Source organism: Erythranthe guttata, chromosome 4 (assembly GCF_056151865.1).
Source record: "Erythranthe guttata isolate IM_541 chromosome 4, IM_541, whole genome shotgun sequence".
Lineage (NCBI taxonomy): Eukaryota > Viridiplantae > Streptophyta > Magnoliopsida > Lamiales > Phrymaceae > Erythranthe > Erythranthe guttata.
The window spans coordinates 18,888,710-18,908,094 of NC_142536.1; the positions used below are offsets into that span (position 1 = coordinate 18,888,710).

Sequence of the window (19,385 nt, forward strand, 5' to 3'; positions counted from 1 at the left end):
AAGAATTTAATAATTGTCGATGGAAAGGTTTATTTGCATATATGCCCCGGAATCAAATCACTAATTACGAAAATACCATATGTATTATTTTGATCTTAATGATTTGTTAAAAGGAAAATTAGCTAAAAAATCCTTAAAAATATTTGGCACCGTTTAATGATTTTAGAACCATCATTTTCTCTGTTTAATTTGTCCCTACTCATATATAATTTTTTTTCTTCATATTTATCATTACAATATAAAGTTACCATGTTTAAAGTTGTATTATTTTTTCAGAAAATTCCATAAATGTCTACCGGTGTCGCCGAACCACTAGTTTTTTTAGCCTAGCCATTGTTATATTATTTTCAAAAAAGTAAAAAAAGAAACACATCGTCGTCGCCCATGCTAGCGGCCTCGTTTCAACTATATCTATGAAGTTCGTTCCAAAAGTCCTACGATCGAATGGGCGCGTCTCGTCACCAACTAAATCTATTGCACGGATTTGAAAAGGTACTAGTGTTAGAGCCAGCCGACCCAAATCTATATTAGAACATAGTTTTTTAGTGTCCTAATATAATGTACAAAAGTTTTTGGGCGCCAGACATATGTCTAATTTATCTATAGCTAGAGTTTTAGTGATCAATGGGAGTGTTTCCTTAATAAATACTCCATATGTTCCTTAATATCTGTCTCTTTTGAGAATTTATTTTGTTTCATATTATCTGTCACTTTACAATTCCAATGATGTATTAATTGCTTATTTTCCAATTTTACTCTTATTAATTATGCGGTACTATTTCTGCAATAATTAATAAACAAGAGTATTTTGGTCCATAAATATATATTTTCCTAAAATCGAAACATATTTATTGAGATTCTTAACATTTGTGGCAAGGTGAAAAACGACAGCTATTTAGAAACGGAGGGAGTAGTTAATTATCTTTTCAGACATTCTAATTACCAAACGCACCCCAATTAACGAACAATTACCAACGGTCGGATATTAAAGAGATCCAACGGACGGAATTGGAGAAAACGGAAATCCAAAACGTCATCGTAACTTGGAACTGGGAGTTGTGTTGTGTGTATGGGGTTATATTTAACGCCGTACAAACAGTTTTTAACTGAGCCAGCTTTTAATTTTTACTACTACTACTACTACAGTAATTTTTATGGGTAATTGGTAATATGGCCACTTCAGATAAGCAAAAGATCTTTTGGTAGCCTGTCACCCCCAGGTGACGCAATCATCGCCAGGTTACAGCCTGTCCCTTTCACATCACATTATTTTAATCAAATTAATTAGTTTAATTGTATTTTCCTTAATTTTTTGTATTTCTTTATGTTTAATTAAGCTAATAAATAAATGAGGTTATTAATTAGAGATGCATTAAGAAGGGACGGACACGTGTAACTAGGTGTTGATAATTCTTTTTGTCAGTTTAGGTAAAAGCAAAACCAAGTAGGTATATATATGTACAGCTTTGAACTGAAAAGTATTACAGACCGTCGGATCTCGATCCAAGGGCTACCTGGGTATTGATGCCACAATTATTTTACTATTTTTTTCTAGGTTAAATTTCAGTTTCAGTCTTGTACTCTGGCGCGATATCACTTTACATCATTCTATTCTTAAAATAATTAAAAATAAGAACAATAGTATTAATAGAAATTTAGTATAATATTAAAAAGGGTAAATTACAACCAGCCCTGATTTATGGTTAAATTACAAAACCCCATCTTATTTGGGTAATTACAACAACCTCACTCAACCATAAATCTTCTTACACGTCCATCCTTACGGTTTCAAATTTAGTGGAATCTTCGAGATTATATGGAATATTATCACTTTTGTACTTGGTTAATTCCATTTGAACTCCACATTTTGAAGCAAGATGATCATAATATGTGTTTTTTGGCTTGTGTATATCAGATTGTGGTGTATCAGAAACTGTATTTTACACAAAACGAATACAAACTAGAGCATATTCCACGAAATCTAGATAATTATGTTAGATTTGACACCATAAGGGTGAAGATGTAAGAAAAAACCATAGTTGATGGGAAGATACAATTATTAAAACAAGAGGAGTTTTTTCGTAAATTGACCATAACTCAAGGATGGTTGAATTAATTACGTTATTAAAAATAATAAATTAATAACTGTGCATAGGCATGCATGATGGGTGATGACTGTTTTAATGATGACGTCATGCTCTGTTTTCACGTGAGAAAACACACATACATAACATAACCCTACCAATGGTGCCCTAACCTCCAAACACACTACCCTAATTACTTTTCATATATACGCACTCAAGTTTTATATTTTATATATAGGGGCTTCACCTTTAATCTTCTACTATTATCACCACTAGGTATGAATTTTTACGTACAAATATATCGATACATATATTATTTGTATACATTCAGATTAATAGATAAAGAGATTAATAAAAATTAAGTAAAAACAAAATTTACAATTAAATAAAAGAAATAGTACCCATTATTTAAATTGGACCTAATCTCAAAAAAAGAAAGAAAAAAATGGGCCCAAAAGTTGTGATAACTAAAGCCCTTGTTCGAGATTTGGGCCTATTTTTCTTAATAAGATCTAAAGTTGGGCTTTAGTAACATAAAATAAAAATTAATTTGGGCTTCATTGCGACAAGCCCAATGAGTTACATCACACATGATTTTTATCATTTGTAAAAGCTTCATAACGTATGTTACGATTCATGTCCGACACTTTAGAACACGTGCCAAAAACCTTATCGGTCATTTTGTAATTTATGAAAAGTTGTTAGTAACATGTTTGAACAGCAAATTTTCAGATATTTTTGTCGATCGCCTATTTATTTACATGATCTAATGATCAATTGTAAATTGATAGGTGATAATAATATTTATTTTGAATATATAAAAAAAATTATATATAAATAAAAACTTATAAAGTGTCAATATAGAAATAAATATACTTTTAACATTGACACATTTCTCCAAAATTTTCGTATCCCCATTATTGAAATATGTCTTTATAAAGTGTCTGCTTCACCGTGTCGACGTTTTCGTGCTGCATGGCTCATAACCGTACAATCTTCATTGAATTATAAAACTAGATTCTAATAGGATTAGGTTTCAATTAAGTTAAGAACACATATGCACACAAATAGCAAATTAGAGTATGATAAATTATACCAAACATTTTGAATTAAAAAAAGGGGGTTGACTCATAAATGTCAACTTGGACATATTTGTCAATGTGGGATTTTATGGTCAAGTGAAAGCAATTAATGTTTAAGAGAGCTTTCATCTTCTACATTCAAAGCTAGAGTAAACTGCAAATACTACCCATGTGTTATCTCAAAATAGCAAAAACCCCCTGTGATAAATAAACTAGCAAAAACCCCCCGTGAAATTTAGTCAAAGGCAGAATCCCCCCTAGCTGATTTTTTAGACTTGAAATGACAAAATTGTCCCTCAAAATGTATTTATATATATACATATTATATGTATATTTATTCTTTTTAATTTGTTTGTTTAGAAATTAAAAAAAAAATAGTAAACAACTAAATTGATTATTTTTTAAATAAAATAATTAAAATATTTATAAAATATAAGAATTTATTAATTGCAAGACTCCAGGGGTATTTGTGTCTTTTTATATCAAGTCAACCCTCAAATAATTCCATAGGGGGGTTTTTGCTATTTAAATAATTTCACAGGGGAGGCTTTTGCTAGTTTATTTATCACAGGGGGGTTTTTGCTATTTCGAGATTACACAGGGGTAGTTTTTGCAGTTTACTCTTCAAAGCCATGGCTTTGAACTCAACTGTCCCAAATATGACTATTTTGCCCCCATCACAAAAAATATAAAATAATTATGCCATCATTATAATAAAAAAAATTAAATAAAAATTGAAAGAGCTACCTACCTAGGGGCCAAAGAGACCGAAATTCCTATAGGAACCTTAACCCGGTCCGACCAATTTTTAGAGGCTAAATAAATGTTAGATATCTTACCCGCGACCCATTTCATTTCGGGTCGCTTATCCGGATCCTCCTGCACGCATTGCAAGGCCACACGTGTGAGTTTCTCCGCTGCTTCCACCGGGAACGAATCCCTCAGCCTTTTATCCACCCACCTCCTCAACCTTCCTTCCACCGTCCCCTCGCCGCCGTCCTCCACCGCCTGCCTCGCCGTTTCAATTACCGAAATCAAGCTGTGGCTCCCGCTGCTCCGGTCGAATTTGTACCTCAACGGCTCCATTCCGGTGATGAGTTCGAGAATCACGACGCCGAAGGCGTACACGTCGGATTTCTGAGTCGCCACCCCGGTGGCCTTGAACTCCGGCGACATGTACCCCCTGACTCCCTCGAACTGCCGCTCCCCCGCCGCAGCCGCCGCGGGAAGCTGCTTTCCGTCGTTGTCCGCCGCCGTCTCGCCGCAGAGCTCCGCGGCGCCGAAGTGGCAGATCTTGGCGTTGAAGGAGGGTTCGGAGACGATGACGGCGCTGCTCTTGACGTGCTTGTGGACCATGTCGATGCTCAGTCCGGCGGTGCTGTGGATGTAGTCGAGGCCGTGCGCCACGTCGGTCGCGATCTGCACGCGCGACATCCACGTGGAGAGCACCGTGAAATCCGGGTTGATCTTGCTCCGCAGGCACGAACCAAGGTCCGACCCGTTCGCGAACTCGTACACGAGGTAGATGTGCTCGCCGGAGATCGACGCTCCGAGGAGCTTCGCTATGCTCGTGTAGTGGCTCTTGCTGATCACGGCGAGTTTCCGCCGGACGTCCGATTTCTCCATCGATTTCCTCAGCTTCCGCTGGAAAACGATGGCGTCCTTCCCCCTGAGGACGCACCGCCACGACTGGGAGGAGGAGGAGGTGGAGGAGTGCCGCTTTCTCAGGAAGTTGTTGGTGGCGGCGCGTATTTCGGAGAAGTCGTAAATCTGGGTGCTCTCGGGGAGGTTATCGCGTAAATTGGACAGGGAGGTGCGGCCGGAGGCCGATGTGGTCGCGACGGAGCTGTCGAGTCGGTACGACGAGGATGACGCGGCGGCGGAGGCGGAGGCGGTGGCGGAGGAGGAGGAGGAGCCGCCGTTGAATTGGTTGGAGAGGGTAGATCTAGGGTTGTTAGAAGACGACGAAGATGAAGAAGGAGGTTTCCCTCTCCCCGATGATTTGGACGAAGATCTCACCGGAGTTCTCGAGGGATTACTTTTTCCGGCGGGTTCCGAAGCTTTAATCGCCATTTTTGATCTACACATAACAGTAACAGATTCCCAAAATTGAGATCTCTACACAGGAATCCGAGCGCGTGGGATTCAAATCCGGGGTAGAGAGAGTGGGATTAAGTATCGACAGACTCATAGCCGAAAATTCGGAATGATTTTTAGATACAGAAGAATTTGATCGGAAAATTGGTATTTTTTCTTCTTCTTAATTTAATCTAAAAATATTCGATTTAATGATTTGGTAGGCAAGAGAAGAAGAGATTATGTTTGTTGGAAACAATATTAAAATATTATTATTTAATTGCAAAAAATGCTGATAAAGATTATTTAATTTGTTGGGGAAGATAGTGGTGATAAAGACAGGACTATGAAAAACAAATTAATTTAAATTAATTTAATTTAATTAAACCCGTGGAGAAATGAGAATAAAATGCCTAAGTTTCAAGTTGACTGTCTTCTTCTTTTCTTGGTTTACTGAATATCACTTGGAATATAATTTTAATTTCATTGGATATAATGTAAACCAGCTGTAAAGGCCTTTTTTACTTGCATTAAAAAATATTTAATTTATATTAGATTTTTATTTTATATTTAATGTAATTTTAATTAAATAATATACAAATATTCATGATTCACTTCCGATAAATAATGTCATGAACCCGCTTAAATTACTTACTCACATGATTTATTTATTTTATGAGTAACTTTTTGTTTTCTTTTTTGCTTTTTTCTACCACGTGATGGATTCTTCTTTATTTAGGTTTGATGATGTGATCAAATCATCATCAAAAGATTTTTTGGTTTATCTAAAATTAAATATTTTAATTAGTGGTCAATGGTCAACTTTATCTAATTACTTTGCGGGAATACCTAAAAGGATAGTACAATTCAATAATTCATGGTAGCTGTAAAATAAGAGGCGTGACAAGTTTTGGAACTGATTTAAGAATTAAAATTATGTTTTTATTTCATATTATTCATTCATATAGCCACAAAAAGAATATTGTACATAGACTCGATTATAAATAATTTAATTTATATTGCCAACAAATACTGAAATTCAAATTCATAAGGTATCTTGTCCACGTGTGCCGATGCCTTACCACCGTGAATTCCCCTGCAACAGTCCACAATTGATTTCCTCAAAGAGCCCGCGGTGGGAAGCTGGTGGCTCAGCCACTCCACCACCGCCGCCTCTCTGTCGGCGGCGGCAAAATCAGCCATGTTCCTTAGCAGAAGCTCGGGAACAGCAATTTTTTTCGAGGTTTTCACCATTATAGCAGCTTGCAAATATTCTAGCTTTGATCTCTCTAGTTCACTCACCACCCCATCACCTGTATATATTTTTACCTGTTTTAATTAAATTTAAAAAAAAAAGATTAATTAGTTAATTTTAATTAATTGCATTAAACATATAAATATAACATGATCATAATTAACTTACTGCTGGTGAAGAACGAGTGCCGCAGCATAAGGCGAATGCGATGTTTGGATCGGGTGTGTTGAGTCCGTATAGCTCGTGAATCATGATTTGTTTGTTCCTATCTTCTTCTTCGTTCAGAATCTGATATTAATTAACGGCATTTTTATATGTTAACGTCGGATTGTAATATGTTAGAGATCGATGCGTATGGAAATTGTATGCATGTATATGTATAAGTACTTCTTTGACGACTAACGAATCTTGTGGCTTTCTCAAGATGAAATGCTCGATTGAGTCAGCATCGATTGTGTTTCCGGCTATGTTGAGAGTCGACTGATTGATCAGCAAAATAAAAGGGGAGAATTTAGAGAATTTATAATAAAATTAGAAAATGTGTGTACATAAATATTAATTAACAAGATTTTGTAGTATGTAATAATGTAGTGATTTTGTACCTTCTTGATTAGTGATAGCAGGTTATCAGGGCTAAAAACTGTTGGAATCCCATATTGAAGATATCCCTGAAATAATAAATTAAAAATTAATGGAAATTCAATTTTATTTATCTATGAACATATAAATAATTACATATATATTAGGGAATAAATAAATAAATGAAAAATGTTTACATGCATGATACAAGCATTGTACATGTTGATCCAAAAGGCTAGCTTTTGTTGATGACTCAAAAACCTCAAATCCACTTTTTGCAGACCATCCATTAAAATCCTGTATTTAAAATTAAAAAAAAAAATATATAGATGTTAATTAGTGATTAGAGATGATTAAATATAATTAATTTATTATTGCATGTTGTTAATTACTCACTTTAATTTCTGAAAGAGAGGAACAGAGCTTGAGTTTTGGATACATTTCAAGTCCAATGAGCTTGATGTGAATCTAACCAAGTTCTTGTAAGGCCCGATATCCCTAGGTACGGAATCTTCCGAATCGAAGATTCCGTATGGATCTTGCTGTCGTGACTCCTTTTGAAAAACGGGGCCCGTTTTTGAGTTCTGGCCCGTTTCAGTTGTTGCCCTGAAGCTTAGAGAGAAGCTCGTGGATCGGGAAATGTGGCCCGATTTCTCCAACTCCATCACTCTAGAAGTTCGAAGAAGCCTCACGAAAACGAATACCAAACACTTCATTATATTTTCGGATAGTTTATTCGGTGGCCATCTTTGGATGTTTTCTTCCACCGAATGTAACGGGGTTGATAGAACTCTAGGTGGAATATCGGTCGGAGTTTCAAGATTTCGATCTCTCTAAGAAAGAAAAAAAAAACGATAAAAATTGTTGTGAGTGCGAATAATTTATGTACTCGAGAATAATACTAAAAAGAATTTCACATTACTCTTGGAGTTAAATGCCTTGGTTCTCTCGAGGGGGAGGGATTTTTCAATATGCCGTTTCGTTTCGATACTTTTTCTCGGAATATTCCTCGACTATCTTGCAATTTGTTCTCCTTTTGATTGGAAAATAATAATCCATTGTTCGAGTTGTCGTTTGTATTGCTGAAGTCACTTAAATGATAGTCTCCTTTGATGGCCTTGCTTATGAAATGGAGGGCCTTCGTCTCGAACGTGACGTTTTCGTTCGGATTTTTTATTTTTTTTGCGGTGCTCGAATTCGGCGGGAGCAGTGAAGAATATTCCTTGTAGTTGTTATAAGATTCCTTTTCGTGTTGCATTTCGTCTTGAAGGTGTTTGATCTGGCTTTCGAGACGTGTTATCTCGTTTTCGACCATTGCCAACTCTGCTAGTATTTCCTTCATCTGTCGAATTTAGCAAAATCCATAATCGTAATACGTAAAAAAAAAAATTCCGACCAAACATTATTTTTTTTTTTGGTAAAAAATGGACTTACTTTGGATGGAAGAAAGTTCGGAATGGCAAGGGCAGAACCGTCTTTTCGATGTCGGATTCGTTCGAGATACTCGTTCACCTTCTGTTCATTTGCCAGCATTTTGTGTAGCACGGTAACCTTTTATATGTTACATTTATCAAATTAGTATATATATAAACCTCTATAAATTAATATTGTCGTAACTAGCAAAATTCTATTAATTTAGCAAAATATTAAATTATTGAATTAATAATTTAGTAGGTTTTTACCGAGACGGGACGAGAAGACACTAGTATTTAAGCCATGTTATTAATTTATCGAAGTTCTACTATATAAATACATATATATATATATGCAGACGAACAATTTAATCGAAAATCGATCGACGCGTAAAAAAATTCCAAATCGCGACCTTAAATTACCTCTCTTTCGAGTTCCTCCCTCTTTTGCTGCTTCTTGTTTCTCTGAAATTAACACACCAAAAATATTTCATGTAATTAAATAAACTAAACATGAAAAACTGCAAATAAATTAAATCATTATATTCCAAAACATAAATTACATATTTAGAAAAAAAAAAAAAAACTGACAAATTGGAGTGATAAATCAACAGAGTGGGGGGTAGCGGCGGCGGCCATGGAAGAAGCTGAACCAAACCAGAGCTTCAACTTTTCCCAGGGTTTGGGTGAGACGACACTGAAACAACCCGAACCCGTTAGTTGTTTCGGGTCATGACCCGGATCACGTGTGGTGGTATTAATCCTGCAAATCTTGTTTTGGTGGTGGTGATTTATTAATGGAGTTGTTGAAGAACGAGAACTTAATGAAGAAGAAGAAGAAGATGAAATGTAGCTATCGAAATCAGTGGCGGTTTCAAATTCATTCTGATTTTTTTCAGTTGTTAACTTCCTCCGATGTGGGTGGTGAAACATCATCGGAAAGTTGGTGGTTTTTTTTTTTTTTTTTTTTTTTTGGCGTAGCTTGCAATTTTAGTTTTGATTTTTTGATTTTTAAATTTTTAGTTTTTAATTTTTTTTATAGTAATTATGGTTAGTGAGGAAAATATGGTAGTTTGACTTGGGGTGTAATAAGATTATGTTAGAATTACGTGAATGTACAATTTGGTCAAATTTTGTGTTATAATTTACCTGCCGAAATATAATGTACATTAGATAAACTTTACCTATTAGATTAGTTGCTAAATTATCAAATTTTGAATTACTAACACAATAATACCAATTGTTTGATTAGCATAATCTATATCATATGATAGTATTTTATTTTTTATCGATTATAATAAACATACCTGAGACTAATGCAATATACCCAAAACTATTTATTATTTATCTTTACACTAATACAGATGGGTATTTTATATATATATATATATATATATATATATATATATATATATATATATATATATATATATATATATATATATATAGTATTGTTTTATAAGTGAGGTGTGAAAATGGTGGCCGGGTTAGTTGCTTATGATGTCCAAATAAGATCTATCTTATGCTCCAAGATGTTGGTATGAATAAGTACTCAACTGAAAATTGATGCTTTTTTTGGACACTAAGGTAATAATAATAAAAAAGAAAATCAAAATTCAATAATATAATAAAATATCTCTAATCATGAACATAATTAGAACATGAAGTTGGACTTCGGTTTATTTCTTGATTTTGGGCTGTCACGTTGGCCCATGTTTATTATGTTTTGCCAATCACATATTGAAGTACAAACCATTATCATTGGATATGAAGGAGTATCTCTAATAATATAAATATAAAATCATTTTAATTTTATTTAATCATATTAAAAGTAATTTAAATTTTAGAATTATATATTCTATAATAAGCCTATATATGATGTGGTTCGATTCCACGGCATGTCTTGCAATTCCTCTCTTGTACTCTTCGCGCAGGCACTGCATGTGTCACATAGAGTCGTTAGGAAGCCGGAACTTGGTCTTGGCAAAAAAAATTCGATGCTCAAGTCAGCTCTGTGCGATAGAAACATTGAGAGAAATTAAGAGACTGTTTCAGAGTTACGAATAGCATACATTTGATTGTAATATTTATATTTTCATTGGCTTAAACCTCATAACATCGACTAACTTAGGCCTGACTATTTAGATTGTGACCAATTTTGAACATATATTATTATTCTGCATGTGCTTAAGTTTGGTTCGTGTGCCTCTCTATAAACTTGTTCGATTCGAGCATTTAGACATAGGGTATCACGTTGCTTTTTTATTTATTCCCAAACTACTTATTAAAATTTATATATGTTAATTTTACCAATGGTCGTTTTTCAAATAATTTTTTTGGAGCAATTATATTTACAGTAAAATTTATGAGTTCAGTTCATTTAGTCATATATTTTGATTTCGAAACCCCTTAATTTTTCATATTGTCAGAACTACCCCAAATTTCATCTAAAGTCTGCTAAAAACCCCTTCTACGAAGCCCTTGTTTTCCCTACGCGCCACCTTTTCCCTGCATTCGGAGAAAAAAACGTTTGTGAAGAAATTGAAAATGGCGATGGCTTCTTCTCTTCTCCGTCACATATACAAACCCCAGTTTCACAAATTTTCATCTACCAAATTCGGCACAAGTATATTCAACTCCTACTCCAATCATATCAATCCTAATCCGCTCGCACTCCCATCCCAAGGTAATTTCCCCTCATTTTCACACACACACACACACACACACACACACACACACACACACAGCTGCGAAGTATTTTAAGTTAGAATAATGTATTCTGAATTGTTTGCTTACTTTTTAAATTTGTTGAGTGTTTAATTACAGTGCCTATTTATTGCTTGTGAAATTGTGCGTTTTTGTTTTGCTAATTGTTCGTACCTGAGGTGGATCATCCTTTAGTCAGGCATTAGGGCGACGATCTCTCGCCTTAATTAAAAAAAAAAGATGAAGAAATTTGAATGATTATGGATTTTAGTATGAACGGATGAATCGTAACAACTAAGTGACGATTTTGCGATATTTTTGTTCTTACAGTGAGATCTGTGGCTACTGCCATAGAAACAGTGGCTGGATTCAATGAAATGGTTTCTGGATCACAGAGGAAATATTACATGTTAGGCGGAAAAGGAGGTGTCGGAAAAACGAGTTGCGCAGCTTCTCTTGCCGTAAAATTCGCAAACCATGGCCACCCCACTATAGTAGTTTCAACTGATCCTGCTCACTCTTTAAGTGATTCTTTTGATCAAGTAATGCTTATGCCTTTCGTTTTTATTCTCGTTGTTTAAATTAATTAAACGGTAATTCTTCGTTTTGATGATGTAAATTGTTTCTATAGGATTTGAGTGGAGGGGGGCTTGTTTCGGTACAAGGTGTGGATTCTCCACTATATGCACTTGAGGTAAAAAAAAAGCAAACATTGTTTTTTGATATATTTATATCTCGTTTTTCGATCCGAGAGTTTTAACTTATTATGATGGTGCGGTTGTGCGAAAGATAAACCCTGAGAAAACGAGGGAAGAATTTCGATCCGCGAGTGAAAATGGTGAAGGGGGTGTGAAAAGCTTAATGGATAGTATGGGCCTCGGAATGCTTGCTAATCAGGTAAGATTACATTGTATTAATCTGTATCTTTAATCCTCGTTTGGTTCGTAAGATAAGAAAACGAGGTTAATATTGTTTTGTTTTTTGCAATGTGAAGTTGGGCGAACTCAAACTTGGAGAGCTGTTGGACACTCCTCCACCAGGTCTTGATGAAGCTATCGCAATTTCCAAGGCATGTACGATAAATTACTATTCGTAATACCGTGAACTGATAGTAAACTGTATTAATATTCAATGTAAGAGTAATTGTAGAGCAATCTTGCAGGTTATGCAATTTGTGGATTCACAAGAGTACAGTAAATTTCGGCGCATTGTGTTCGATACGGCTCCCACGGTAGGGAAATAATCTGTTCACGGGCTGGTGGTTATGGAATCATGTATACTATACAATTATTTATTTATTTATTTATTTAATTTTGTTAATTTTTTTTTGTAGGGTCACACACTTCGACTGCTTTCATTGCCGGATTTCTTGGATGCATCTATAGGCAAGATGATGAAGGTGAGTACGCACGCTATTGCTAACTTGCAAATAGCCAAGACTTTTGGTTCAAATATGCAATTAAGTATTTTACTGATCAGCTGCCCTTTTGCTGTATTGGCTTGTTTCAGCTCAAGAAGAAATTATCTTCAGCAACAGCAGCACTTACATCGGCTTTTGGTAAAGGAGAGCCGCAGTTAGATGGTGTAAGCACGACTCATTATTATTTATTTTGTACAGATTTGTTTTCAATTTAATAGTTCAATAATGTTCGTTATTCCGTGAATTTTGTGCAGAATGACAAGCTAGAGCAACTGAGGGAAAGAATGTCAAAAGTACGAGATCTTTTTCACAATTCAGAAACCACAGAATTTATCATCGTCACAATTCCCACTGTAATAAATTCGCATAGTTTTTTGCCTTCGCTTCTTTCTAGCCGAGTTATTTAATTTTCATCGTTCGATCTGATTTTTATTTTTGTGAAGGTTATGGCACTAAGTGAATCTTCAAGATTGTGTGCATCTCTGCTGAAGGAAAAAGTCCCCGTACGAAGACTTATCGTAAATCAACTGCTACCTCCATCAGAGACTGATTGCAAGTTTTGTGCAATGAAAAGAAAGGTAACATATGAATCGAGAAAATCATTAGCAAGTTTCGTAACCCTTTTTTAATAATTTTTTTTTCGGTTTTTGTTGGACGCAGGACCAGATGCGTGCTCTTGATATGATCAAGAAAGATTCCGAACTGGCAAAATTGAAACTAATCGAGTCACCGTTAATCGACGTAGAAATAAGGGGTGTACCAGCTCTCAAATTTATGGGTGATATTGTTTGGAGATGAATACTCGTTTTCTCGATAAAAGGTTAGTTATCACTTCTTTAACTTACACAAAAATGTGGATAATAGAACTGAAAAAAGACGAGAACTTCCATGCATTTAATCTTTTTGCTTTATGTTCATAATGTGTCTGAAAATTCCCCAACACATGAAACATTCTGTGCAAACCTATATACATTTGTCTGAAAATTCCTAACTTCCGATTCCCCTGTGCTATTATGGGAAATGAAACCCCAAAACGAAGAAAGAAACCATTCTTTACGGGATTTAATCACTTTTTCTGGAAAGTGACGAGGCAGAAAAAAGCTACGGCTCGACTTAGTATGCCTGTAGCAAGAAGGTACGCTAGACAAGAATAGTAGTGCTTTAGGTGATAGCCTCTTTGTCTAAGCGCACCGCATCTTTGAATCAGCCACACCCCCGAATACCTGCAAATTCACCCCTACACTTAAAAAACAAAACCCGAATAAACGAAAACAATATAATATTCTGGTCAAATTAAAGTCAAACCTTTCGGCATTTGCTAGCAAAAACGCTTCCAATGCCCACTTAGTGTAGCAAAAGTCTCCTAATTTCGTCACGAACGTATCTCCCTCTTGGTTAGCAATCAGAGTCAAAACAACAGGAAGCAAAACTGACCACTGCAATAACATAAAAACAATAAAAATAAAAATAAATAAATATTTAAGTTGTACATAATGAGAAAACCTTAAAGAAGGTTTAACGGGGCCCACCAGTTGTGCGGGACCGGGTTCGAAGTAGATGGCGAGAAAATAGGCAATGCCAGTAACACAGTAGACCAAGCAAAGCAATACCAGGTAGTTATCGAAAATGGTTGACCTAGGATTGTTGAAGAAGTAAAACATGGATAGATAGACTGCAGGCTTTACAACTGTACTGAAATGATCGATCGTGTCCTTTGCTAGAAAATATGCCGAGCTGCTCATTCCTGAAGCACTCTCTCTCCAATAGTGCAACTTATCCAGAGCGAACGATCTCAAAGCCGCAATTTTGCAGAGCAGAGCTAATAGAAATAGAAAAAATTATTAATGAATTAGCTTTTATTAGTAATAAGTAAAAATGAAATTAAGATTTTTTTTTTTAAATCTTTCTTGTACTTACAGACTGCAATGACTGTGTATAGATATCCCGTTGAACCGAACGTTTCGTCGCTCACTTTGGCTAGGGTTCCTAAGCATATTCCTGCCAATAGTAGAATCAAATAATCGACCGCTTGTATCCTAGCTTCTCTTAGTCGTTGCTTTCCCACTCTGAGGAAAAAATAAATAGTATATAAATAAATAAAAGCCTCGTTCTTGATTTTAAGGCCAAGATATACAAATACCTTCCGACGAAATATTTATACTGCAGCGAAACACCGGGGGTTTGCCTATTAGACAAATCGAGCGATTTGGTGAAATTATGAGATATGTGATCTTTCTTCTGCCCGACGGTGAACTTCACATCCTGCCACAGCTCTCCGGCGAAGGACTGGTCGGAATCCGTCTTTGCCGTTGAAGTTCCGCCGTGAGCGGAATCTTCCGACGCAGTAGGGGCCACCCCTGCCGAATCCAGCATATCTGCTGGCACAGGATAGCCGTTGTGGAGCATCCATCTTAGTGGAAGCTCCTTAAACTTAACCGCTGAGCTGGCGCTCGGTTTTACTATCCCTTCCAATATATCGATGAAATAATCCGGAGGGTTCATTCTTTCCGGAACGTGTATCCCAAGGCCTGCAAAGTACTCCTCCACTTTCTTAACCGGACCGTGGTACACTGTAAGTCCGCCCTTGGCTAGAAGTATCAAATCATCGAACATCTTGAATAATGTGTAACTACATCAAAAGAAAAAATCGCCAATGATTAAATTCGATATATACGATGATTTTTTTTTCTTCGTAATTTGGGAAAGTGAGAAATCACCTTGGTTGATGAACAACCATGCATATATTTACTCCTTCGAGAGCTTCGCGGCGAAGAGCTCTAAGTAGAAGCAAAGACGAAGAACTGTCTAAACCGGAAGTGGGCTCGTCCAAGATTAAGAGAGAAGGTTCCATGACCATTTCGAGGCCGACGTTGACTCGTTTCCTTTGACCTCCAGAAATTCCTCGTTTTTCGACTGTTCCTACTATCGAGTCTCGAACGGGTTGCAACCCTAAGGACTCGATTACTCTCTCCACCACCAGGACTTTCTCCGGCTTTTCCAGCTCAGCTGGCAGTCTGCCAAGAAAGGTTTTTTTTAAGGATTATAACTCAATCATTGTTATTATTAGTAAACTCAGGGGTACTAAATGCAATAAACTCTAAGAAGAAGTATACCTGCATCTAGCACTGAACCAAAGATTCTCCTCCACAGTCAAATTCCCATGAACAATATCATCCTGTGGCACATACCCAATAATCCTCTTATACGACTGCATCGGCTCATCTTTACCGTTGATCAGAATCGAGCCGGTGATGGTACATCCGGCAGCTTTTCCGGTCAAAGCTGACAGAAAGGTTGTCTTCCCGGCACCCGACGGGCCCATCACCGCCGAAACATGGCCCGGCACTAATTTCCCGGTCACACACCTCAACAAGTGCTTGTTCTTGCCTCTCAACGTAAGGGTCAAATCTTGGAAAAAGACTTCAATAGGTGGTCTACTCAAGAACTCCATATCCGAAGCTATGGATATCACACCGGAGAAAGTCAAGTTCTTGTTTTGCTCCTGCATTGCCTTTTCCCGCTCGATTTGACCGTACGCGTATTTAAAAATTTGGCTCCGTGTGTGGAGTTGCTTCCCTTTTCCCGCTTTGCCCTTCAAATTTCTATCCCCGATCTCCATATTGAAACCCTCGTCATCCGAATTCTCTTCGAGATCGCGCATCATTTTTGTGAGGTTGCTCTCTTTCTTCTTCTTCCCTTTTGGGTCCCCGCTTGGGGGCATGGGCGGGACCGCGGCGTCGGATCCGGGTTTGGGTTGACCCGAACTCTTGGGCCCCTCGTGCATGACGGACTTTTTGCGGGAGAATGTGCGTGAGAGCTGCGACGTGAGCTCGGTCGCGCCTTTCCGAGCGACTTCTTTCGCGGATTTCCATCTCTCGCGTGCTTGTACGGTTTCTCGAGCGCTTCTTGCTGCGGCTTCTCGAGATTTTGCTTGTCTCTTTTCTCGGGTGCTCAGTACTTGTCCGGAGCAGTTGTATATGATCAGAAGTACTAGAGTGATCCCGCCCTAAAGTAGGCACAGAAGAAATAATACATTTTATTATTACAGCTAATTATAATTTACGATTTCGAAAATAATGAAGCGATCGAAGCTTACGAAGAAGATGAGACCGTAGGCTGTGATATTCTGGTTTGCAGTTTGCTTCTCACAAGTTGCAAGCTGATAGCAACCTGAACCATAAAATTTAAATGAATGCAAATTAAAAATACAATTATAAAACATGCTTTGCTTCAATAAAAAGGATTGGACTTTACTTATTTGAGCAGTAGAACCAGCTCTGCAATAATGCCTGCAAAACATTATTAAAAAAATAAAATAATCAAGAATATATAATTTCAATAACATTATAAAAAAAATATAAATCAAAATTTGTAACAGTTATTATTATTATTATTATACCCTTGGCTGCAAGGAATTTTCAGAGTGGTGGAGGGGCAGTAAAACCCGGCTGAACAAAATAACTCATTTCCAGTCGTAAAATCCGACCAAATATCTGCTCCTCCACACGTGTGATTCGATTGCCCTGGAGGTAATTGATATCGATACCTTCAAAAAAAAAAAAAATTTATAAAAAATTCGAGCTTTAAACAGCTAAAAGTATATTAAAAAACCCGAACTTACGGATCGCAGACACCGGTAGTTTTGTTGAGTTTCGCCATAGGACAGTAAGCTCCCAACGGGCACGCTTCAAATCAAGAACGTAACAAAACAAAATTAGAGACAAATGTTTTGTAATTTTTTCCATTTATAATAAAAAAATGTGAAAAAAATCGTACGTATCATGCACGTGAGACCGTGAGGGCAGAAGAAGCCCTCGCAGCAAGGCTGGCAATCGAGGTCTCTGAGGGGCATGTCTTTGGAGTTTTTAAGGTCGACTTTTGTGTCGGGTCCCACACTGCATGACCAACCTGGTTCGCAACCGTCTGACCATGACGACAGGTTGCAGTTCTTGTTAGGTTTAAGGTAGTTACTTTTTATTGCTCCTCCACTTTCGGCGCTTTGCAGTAGACTTGCTCCGTAGAATTTCACTTCTGCTGCGGTGCATATTCGTTGCACAGCGTCTGTGTTTTATATCACGCACTCGTATACGTAAGTCATTACTATATATATACATATACATGTATGTATGTATGTATATGTGAAGTTGAAAACTCAGTCGAATAATCGTGGAAAATCGAAAAACTGGATATACCTTTGTCGATTTTGAGACATTCGGCCAAGAACTGCGTGTTCTTGGAGAAATTAAATGCTGCATTCCACTCAGCATCACTACAAAAAAAAAAAAAAGATTAATAAATTTATATAAAAAAAAAACAAAAAAAGGGGAAAATCGAAGATATTTTTTTGTAATTATTTACGGGTCTCGAATGCAATAGCCAAGATATTTGGTGATCTCGGGGCCAAAGAAGGCGGAGAAATTGCTGAAACGGTTGAATAGAGCCTGGGAGAGGAGCTGCATGGCCGCCTGGTTGACGGGTTGGCCGGCTCCCCCAACACCTCCGCCGGTGACGCCGTCGTCTTCCGTGCCGTCGTCGGAGACGTCCTCCGTGACGTCATCGGTGGCTGCACGGGTGACGGACGATGAGGCCAACAAGATAATTAAAGTGAACGTCCAGAATAATTTCATTTGATTAACCATTTTGACATTCTGGTTTTATTTTAGAATTTGTTTTGACTTTTGGTTGAGAAAGTAAAGAAAAAAAAAGCAAAATTTGGGTTTTGTTTTTTTCCGAGGGAAATTGAGGAAATATGTCCGGAAGTATGGTTTGTCGGAGCAAGAAATGGCGGGGAGGTGATTTAGGGTGGTGGATATTTTTCCACCGTTGGATTTGTTTTTATTTTTCCCAAGGTTAATTATTTTTTTTTAACTGTTTAAATAGCTTATGTGGTAAAACGTAAATTAGTAGTATAATCATTTATTAATTATTAAAATAGAGTATGTTAATTATGTGTTGAACGTTGACTGAATTGAAACGCCTATGACTTAAATTTCAATGTTTACAAGAGAAGTTATATTAGTCTTTGAGTTGATTTCAATTTAGTCACTACATTGCAAATTTATTACAATATGAAAGCTGCGAAAAGTCAAATCATGTTACTCGATTTCAAGTTGTTCGTGTTCAGTTTGATAGCATAACAAACTAAACTGTAATACATATTTTCGTTCGATAAGTTATAAAACTCGTTCGAGATCAAGTTCAATTAGAAAGAAAAAAAAATGAACAAATGAAGGTACTTGAGTTTGATTATTCAGCTCAATTAAAACTCGTCGAGTTCGACTGTATTAAATATTGATTATCAACCAAATCCAAACACAATTTTGAAATTTCAATAAAATTTCAAACGAGCTTTAACAAATATGTGATTTGATTTGTTTACACTCTTACATAGGACAAATTAATTGCTCAAGTAGTGCCTGAAGTTTGGGTTTTATCTTACAGTATCACTAACAAATTGCTAATCTTAAGAATTAAATAAATTAATGACAATTGACTAAAATATTGTGACGTCAGGTAATCTGACATAGGTAAATATAGAAATAATTTAAAAGGAACAAAATAAGTTTTTAATTGAGGCATATTGAAACATAAATTTATTTATTTCAGTTTAAAATAGGGTAAATTCCACTTTACCCCCTTGTACTCTGCCCAAGAACCACTTTACCCCCTCGTACTCTTAATTTCGCCGATTTACCCCCTTGTACTTGTACAATTTCCCAATACAACCCTCTTCATCAACTTTTTTCGATTTTGACTCTGACGCCATTTGGT

General features: G+C 36.5%; 4 protein-coding genes across 4 annotated transcripts; 1 reads left to right on the forward strand and 3 right to left on the reverse strand.

Annotated features, from left to right (window-relative positions):
- Positions 1-3,855: 3,855 nt before the first annotated feature.
- On the reverse strand, positions 3,856-5,624 carry LOC105949182 (Protein kinase superfamily protein). The gene has a single exon (XM_012972473.2). The coding sequence runs from the start codon at positions 5,252-5,254 to the stop codon at positions 3,914-3,916; it is 1,341 nt and encodes a 446-aa protein (XP_012827927.1). The 5' UTR covers positions 5,255-5,624; the 3' UTR covers positions 3,856-3,913.
- A 538-nt stretch (positions 5,625-6,162) lies between these two features.
- LOC105949202 (electron transporter, putative (Protein of unknown function, DUF547)) lies at positions 6,163-9,405 on the reverse strand. The gene is made up of 10 exons (XM_088817226.1): positions 9,080-9,405; positions 8,912-8,953; positions 8,511-8,627; positions 7,999-8,418; positions 7,473-7,909; positions 7,274-7,373; positions 7,100-7,165; positions 6,885-6,977; positions 6,666-6,785; positions 6,163-6,571 (listed from the first exon to the last, which is right to left on the reverse strand). The coding sequence occupies exons 1-10, from the start codon at positions 9,125-9,127 to the stop codon at positions 6,257-6,259; spliced, it is 1,758 nt and encodes a 585-aa protein (XP_088673352.1). The 5' UTR covers positions 9,128-9,405; the 3' UTR covers positions 6,163-6,256.
- A 1,523-nt stretch (positions 9,406-10,928) lies between these two features.
- On the forward strand, positions 10,929-13,598 carry LOC105949192 (ATPase GET3B). Its single transcript, XM_012972484.2, has 11 exons — positions 10,929-11,174; positions 11,525-11,736; positions 11,826-11,888; positions 11,984-12,091; positions 12,189-12,263; positions 12,357-12,425; positions 12,528-12,593; positions 12,704-12,778; positions 12,869-12,967; positions 13,058-13,192; positions 13,275-13,598. The coding sequence occupies exons 1-11, from the start codon at positions 11,036-11,038 to the stop codon at positions 13,410-13,412; spliced, it is 1,179 nt and encodes a 392-aa protein (XP_012827938.2). The 5' UTR covers positions 10,929-11,035; the 3' UTR covers positions 13,413-13,598.
- LOC105949191 (ABC transporter G family member 28) lies at positions 13,420-18,460 on the reverse strand. The gene is made up of 14 exons (XM_088817227.1): positions 17,973-18,460; positions 17,807-17,883; positions 17,391-17,675; positions 17,236-17,299; positions 17,014-17,160; positions 16,869-16,903; positions 16,711-16,784; positions 15,728-16,620; positions 15,332-15,628; positions 14,755-15,243; positions 14,532-14,680; positions 14,144-14,433; positions 13,920-14,050; positions 13,420-13,837 (listed from the first exon to the last, which is right to left on the reverse strand). Exons 1-14 carry the CDS (start codon positions 18,251-18,253, stop codon positions 13,681-13,683), a joined length of 3,369 nt encoding a protein of 1,122 aa, XP_088673353.1. The 5' UTR covers positions 18,254-18,460; the 3' UTR covers positions 13,420-13,680.
- Positions 18,461-19,385: the final 925 nt, after the last annotated feature.

Bases quoted from the DNA above. Each gene is read 5' to 3' on its own strand.
- LOC105949182 (XM_012972473.2), bottom strand. From the start codon at position 5,254: ATGTGTAGATCAAAAATGGCGATTAAAGCTTCGGAACCCGCCGGAAAA.
- LOC105949202 (XM_088817226.1), bottom strand. From the start codon at position 9,127: ATGGCCGCCGCCGCTACCCCCCACTCTGTTGATTTATCACTCCAATTT. The intron at 8,954-9,079 runs GTCAGTTTTTTT...TGTTAATTTCAG, and splicing joins TTGATTTATCACTCCAATTT to AGAAACAAGAAGCAGCAAAA. The intron at 7,910-7,998 runs GTAATGTGAAAT...TTTCTTTCTTAG, and splicing joins CAAGGCATTTAACTCCAAGA to AGAGATCGAAATCTTGAAAC.
- LOC105949192 (XM_012972484.2), top strand. From the start codon at position 11,036: ATGGCGATGGCTTCTTCTCTTCTCCGTCACATATACAAACCCCAGTTT. The intron at 11,175-11,524 runs GTAATTTCCCCT...TTGTTCTTACAG, and splicing joins GCTCGCACTCCCATCCCAAG to TGAGATCTGTGGCTACTGCC. The intron at 12,779-12,868 runs GTAAGCACGACT...AATTTTGTGCAG, and splicing joins GAGAGCCGCAGTTAGATGGT to AATGACAAGCTAGAGCAACT.
- LOC105949191 (XM_088817227.1), bottom strand. From the start codon at position 18,253: ATGGTTAATCAAATGAAATTATTCTGGACGTTCACTTTAATTATCTTG. The intron at 16,785-16,868 runs GTAAAGTCCAAT...TTTATGGTTCAG, and splicing joins TGGTTCTACTGCTCAAATAA to GTTGCTATCAGCTTGCAACT. The intron at 14,051-14,143 runs GTGGGCCCCGTT...ATGTTATTGCAG, and splicing joins AACCCGGTCCCGCACAACTG to TGGTCAGTTTTGCTTCCTGT.